A 5,652-nucleotide genomic window follows, 5' to 3' on the forward strand; every position below is an offset into this window, starting at 1 on the left:
CCCCTGCCGTGCCCGCAGCCCCCTCCCGTGCCCCTGATTTGGGGTCCCTGTCCCCCCGATTTGGGGTCCCTGGGGTCTCTGGGGTCCCGGATTTGGGGTCCCTGCCCCCCCCCCGGATTTGGGGTCCCCGATTTGGGGTCCCTGGTGTCTCTGGGGTCCCGGATTTGGGGTCCCTGACCCCCCCTGGATTTGGGGTCCCCGATTTGGGGTCCCTGGGGTCCCTGTCCCCCGGATTTGGGGTCCCTGACCCCCCGTGTGCCCGCAGCCCCCCCGTGCCCACATCTCCACGGTGGATGCCAACGAGAGCGAGGAGGTTCGGCAGTTCCGGCGCCTCTTCACCCAGCTGGCCGGGGAGGTCAGCGATCCGCTGGATCCGCTGGGATCCACTGGGGGCTACTGGGAGTACTGGGGTCTACTGGGAGTACTGGGATCCACCGGGATCCACTGGGGGCTACTGGGAGTAGTGGGGTCTACTGGGAGTACTGGGGCCACCGGGATCCACTGGGGTCTACTGGGAGTACTGGGGCCACCGGGATCCACTGGGGTCTACTGGGAGTACTGGGGCCACCGGGATCCACTGGGGTCTACTGGGAGTACTGGGGCCACCGGGATCCACTGGGGTCTACTGGGAGTACTGGGGCCACCGGGATCCACTGGGGTCTACTGGGAGTACTGGGGCCACCGGGATCCACTGGGATCTACTGGGGTCTACTGGGTGTACTGGGAGTACTGGGGCCATCGGGATCCACTGGGATCAGCTGGGGTGTACTGGGATCCACTGGGGTGTACTGGGGTCTGCTGGGGTGTACTGAGGCCACCGGGATCCACTGGGATCAGCTGGGGTGTACTGGGGTGTACTGGGAATACTGGGGCCACTGGGATCAGCTGGGGTCTACTGGGTGTACTGGGAGTACTGGGGCCATCGGGATCCACTGGGATCAGCTGGGGTGTACTGGGAGTACTGGGGCCACTGGGATCAGCTGGGATGTACTGGGGTGTACTGGGATCCGGATTTGGGGTCCCTGACCCCTCTGGATTTGGGGTCCCGGATTTGGGGTCCCTGACCCCCTGTCTCCCCGATTTGGGGTCCTGGATTTGGGGTCCCTGACCCCCTGCCGTGCCCGCAGCCCCCTCCCGTGCCCCTGATTTGGGGTCCCTGTCCCCCCGATTTGGGGTCCCTGGGGTCTCTGGGGTCCCGGATTTGGGGTCCCTGCCCCCCCCCCGGATTTGGGGTCCCCGATTTGGGGTCCCTGGTGTCTCTGGGGTCCCGGATTTGGGGTCCCTGACCCCCCCAGGATTTGGGGTCCCTGTCCCCCGGATTTGGGGTCCCTGACCCCCCGTGTGCCCGCAGCCCCCCCGTGCCCCCGATTTGGGGTCCCCGGGGTCCCTGTCTCCTGGATTTGGGGTCCCTGACCCCCCGTGTGCCCGCAGCCCCCCCGTGCCCACATCTCCACGGTGGATGCCAACGAGAGCGAGGAGGTTCGGCAGTTCCGGCGCCTCTTCACCCAGCTGGCCGGGGAGGTCAGCGATCCGCTGGATCCACCGGGATCCACTGGGGGCTACTGGGGTGTACTGGGGTGTACTGGGAGTACTGGGGCCATCGGGATCCGCTGGCCTCTTCACCCAGCTGGCCGGGGAGGTCAGCGATCCGCTGGATCCGCTGGGATCCACTGGGGGCTACTGGGAGTACTGGGGTCTACTGGGAGTACTGGGATCCACCGGGATCCACTGGGGTATACTGGGAGTACTGGGGCCACCGGGATCCACTGGGGTCTACTGGGAGTACTGGGGCCACCGGGATCCACTGGGATCTACTGGGGTCTACTGGGTGTACTGGGATCCACTGGGGTGTACTGGGAGTACTGGGGCCATCGGGATCCACTGGGGTTTACTGGGGTCTACTGGGTGTACTGGGAGTACTGGGGTCTACTGGGTGTACTGGGGTGTACTGGGACCCACTGGGAGTACTGGGGCCACCGGAATCCACTGGGATCAGCTGGGGTGTACTGGGATCCACTGGGGTGTACTGGGGTCTGCTGGGGTGTACTGAGGCCACCGGGATCCACTGGGATCAGCTGGGGTGTACTGGGGTGTACTGGGAATACTGGGGCCACTGGGATCAGCTGGGGTCTACTGGGTGTACTGGGAGTACTGGGGCCATCGGGATCCACTGGGATCAGCTGGGGTGTACTGGGAGTACTGGGGCCACTGGGATCAGCTGGGATGTACTGGGGTGTACTGGGATCCACCAGGGTGTACTGGGGTGTACTGGGATCTACTGGGGCCACTGTGTGTACTGGGGTCTGCTGGGATATACTGGGATCTACTGGGTGTACTGGGGCCACTGGGATCTACTGGGTGTACTGGGGCCACTGGGGTCTACTGGGATCCACTGGGTGTACTGGGGTCTGCTGGGATCTACTGGGCCACTGGGATCTACTGGGGTCTACTGGGTGTACTGGGGTGTACTGGGATCCACTGGGTGTACTGGGGCCATCGGGATCTACTGGGGTGCACTGGGTGTACTGGGGTCTGCTGGGCTTTACTGGGGTGTGCTGGGATCTACTGGGACCCACTGGGATCCACTGGCATCTACTGGGGTGTACTGGGATCCCACTGGGGTCTACTGGATCCACTGGGGCTTCCCCAGAATTTGGGGTGAGGATTTGGGGTCCCCCCATATTTGGGGTGCAGATTTGGGGTGAGGATCTGGGGGTTCCCTGAGGATTTGGGGTGAGGATTTGGGGTCCCCCAGTATTTGGGATCAGGATTTGGGGTTCCCCAGTGTTTGGGGGTCCCCCAGTATCTGGGGTGAGGATTTGGGGTCCCCCCGTATTTGGGCTGAGGATTTGGGGTCCCCCCATATTTGGGGTGCAGATTTGGGGTGAGGATCTGGGGGTTCCCTGAGGATTTGGGGTGAGGATTTGGGGGTCCCCAGAATTTGGGGTGAGGATTTGGGGTGGGTCAGAATTTGGGGGTTCCCCCAGGATGGATTTAGGGGTCCCCCCATATTTGGGGTCAGGATTTGGGGTGAGGATTTGGGAGTCCCCAGACTTTGGGGTTCCCTGAGGATTTGGGATGAGGATTTGGGGGTCCCCAGACTTCGGGGTTCCCTGAGGATTCGGGGTGCGGATTTTGGGGGTCCCCCCGGTATTTGGGGGGTGCGCAGCCCCCCTGACCCCCCGCTCCCCCCAGGACATGGAGGTGAGCCCCACCGAGCTCATGAACATCCTCAACAGGGTCGTCACCCGCCGTGAGTGCCCCCCAAAAACCGGGGTTCGGGGCGGGAGTTTGGGGTGCCCGGGACCCCTGAGGGTGCCCACGAGCCGGGGCACCCCAAAACCTCCCCCGGGACCCCCCCAAAACCCGCCGTGACCCCCCCAGATCCCGACCTGAAGACGGACGGCTTCGGGCTGGACACCTGCCGCAGCATGGTGGCCGTCATGGACGTACCCCGAGATTTTGGGGCGTTTTGGGGGGTTTTGGGGGGTCCTCCAGGGGTTTTGGGGTGCGGGGAAACGGGGGGGACCCCGGTGCACCCCGAAACGTCCTTGACGAGCCCCCCCAGAGCGACACCACCGGGAAATTGGGGTTTGAGGAGTTCAAGTACCTCTGGAACAACATCAAGAAGTGGCAGGTGAGGAGCCCAAAATTTGGGATTGGGGGGGTCCCCAAAATCGGGGGGACCCCAAAAATGTGGGGGGGACCCCAAAAACAGGGGGTGGGAGGCCAGAGTTGAAGGAGATCCCAAAATTGGGGTGCTCAGGGTGGAAGGGGACCCCAAAATGGCAAAATTGGGGGGATCCAAAAATAAACGAGCCCCAAAATCGAGGGAAAACCCAAAATTTGGGGGAGGGGGGCACCCCAAAAATCGGGATGGGAGCCCCAAAATCCCGAGTGGGCACCCCAAAATCTGAGGTTATTCAGAACTGGGGAAGACCCCAAAATGAGGGGGGCACCCCAAAAAATGGGACCCACCCCCAAAAAATCGATTTGGGAGCCCAAAATGAGGGGCACCCCAAAATCGAGGGAGGACCCCAAAATTTTGGGGTTTTTGGGACCCAAATTTTGAGACCCCAAAATTTCCCCTCTTAAATTCCCAAAAACATGAGGGGGGGTGTTATAGGGACCCCCCAAGCACCCCAAAATTTCCTCCAGGGGTTTTGGGGTGCGGGGAAACGGGGGGGACCCCGGTGCACCCCGAAACGTCCTTGACGAGCCCCCCCAGAGCGACACCACCGGGAAATTGGGGTTTGAGGAGTTCAGTACCCTCTGGAACAACATCAAGAAGTGGCAGGTGAGGAGCCAAAATTTGGGGATTGGGGGGGTCCCCAAAATCGGGGGGACCCCAAAAATGTGGGGGGGACCCCAAAAATAGGGGGTGGGAGGCCAGAGTTGAAGGAGATCCCAAAATTGGGGTGCTCAGGGTGGAAGGGGACCCCAAAAAGGTAAAATTTGGGGGATCCCGAAATAAACGAGCCCCAAAATTGAGGCAAAACCACAAAATTTGGGGGAGGGGGGCACCCCAAAAATCGGGATGGGAGCCCCAAAATCCCGAGTGGGCACCCCAAAATCTGAGGTTATTCAGAACTGGGGAAGACCCCAAAATGAGGGGGGCACCCCAAAAAATGGGACCCACCCCCAAAAAATCGATTTGGGAGCCCAAAATGAGGGGCACCCCAAAATCGAGGGAGGACCCCAAAATTTTGGGGTTTTTGGGACCCAAATTTTGAGACCCCAAAATTTCCCCTCTTAAATTCCCAAAAACATGAAGGGGGGGGGTTATAGGGACCCCCCAAGCACCCCAAAATTTTGGTGGGGGGGTAATTAGGGGGGGTGTGGGCACCCCCAAAATTTGGATTTAAGGATTTTAAAGTGCCTGAAATGGGGGTTTGGGAGGATTTTGGGGGGTTTGGGAGGGTCCCCAAATTTTGGGGAGGGGGTTGAGGGGATTTGGGGGTTCGGGACCCCCCAAAATTTGAGTGGGGGGTAATTAGGGGGGTGTGGGCACCCCCAAAAATTTGGATTTAAGGATTTTAAAGTGCCTGAAATGGGGGTTTGGGAGGATTTTGGGGGGTTTGGGAGGGTCCCCAAATTTTGGGGAGGGGGTTGAGGGGATTTGGGGGTTCGGGACCCCCCAAAATTGTTGTGTCCCCCCCCCAGTGCGTGTACAAACAATTCGACACCGACCGCTCGGGGACCATCGGGCCCCAGGAGCTGCCGGGGGCGTTTGAGGCCGCAGGTTTGGGGGTTTTTTTGGGGTTTTGGGGATTTTTTTGGTTTTTGGAGAGGTTTTCGGGGGTTTTGGGGATTTTTGGGGGGTTTGAGGGATTTTTTTGGGGAGGATTTATGGGATTTTTGGGGGATTTTTTGGGAATTTTTTGGGATTTTTGGCAGGGTTTGGGTGGATTTTTTTGGTGGGGGGAATTTTTGGGGGGATATTTGGGGGTTTTGGGGATTTTGTGGGATTTTGGGGGGGATTAATGTTTGGGGGATTTTGGGGGGATTTTTTGGGGGCTTTTCTTTGGATTTTTTGGGGGATTTTGGGGGGCAGGAATTTCAGGGGGCAGCAGAGGGATGGTGGGAAGGGGTTCTGGGTGGAGTTTTGGGGTGAAGGTTGGGATTATTCAGGGTTGGCCCCAAAATCCCCCG

At 60.2% G+C, this 5,652-nt stretch overlaps 1 protein-coding gene across 1 annotated transcript; it reads left to right on the forward strand.

Moving 5' to 3' along the window:
* Positions 1-265: 265 nt before the first annotated feature.
* On the forward strand, positions 266-5,250 carry LOC120509835 (calpain small subunit 1-like; the record flags this gene model as incomplete). The annotated part of the gene is made up of 5 exons (XM_039724963.1): positions 266-355; positions 3,196-3,253; positions 3,385-3,449; positions 3,569-3,637; positions 5,164-5,250. Coding segments are annotated over 5 exons (369 nt in total), but the record flags the coding sequence as incomplete, so codon positions are not given.
* Between the last annotated feature and the right edge of the window lie 402 nt (positions 5,251-5,652).

This window comes from Passer montanus, unplaced genomic scaffold, assembly GCF_014805655.1.
Source record: "Passer montanus isolate IOZ18808 unplaced genomic scaffold, ASM1480565v1 scaffold1098, whole genome shotgun sequence".
Taxonomy (NCBI): Eukaryota; Metazoa; Chordata; class Aves; order Passeriformes; family Passeridae; genus Passer; species Passer montanus.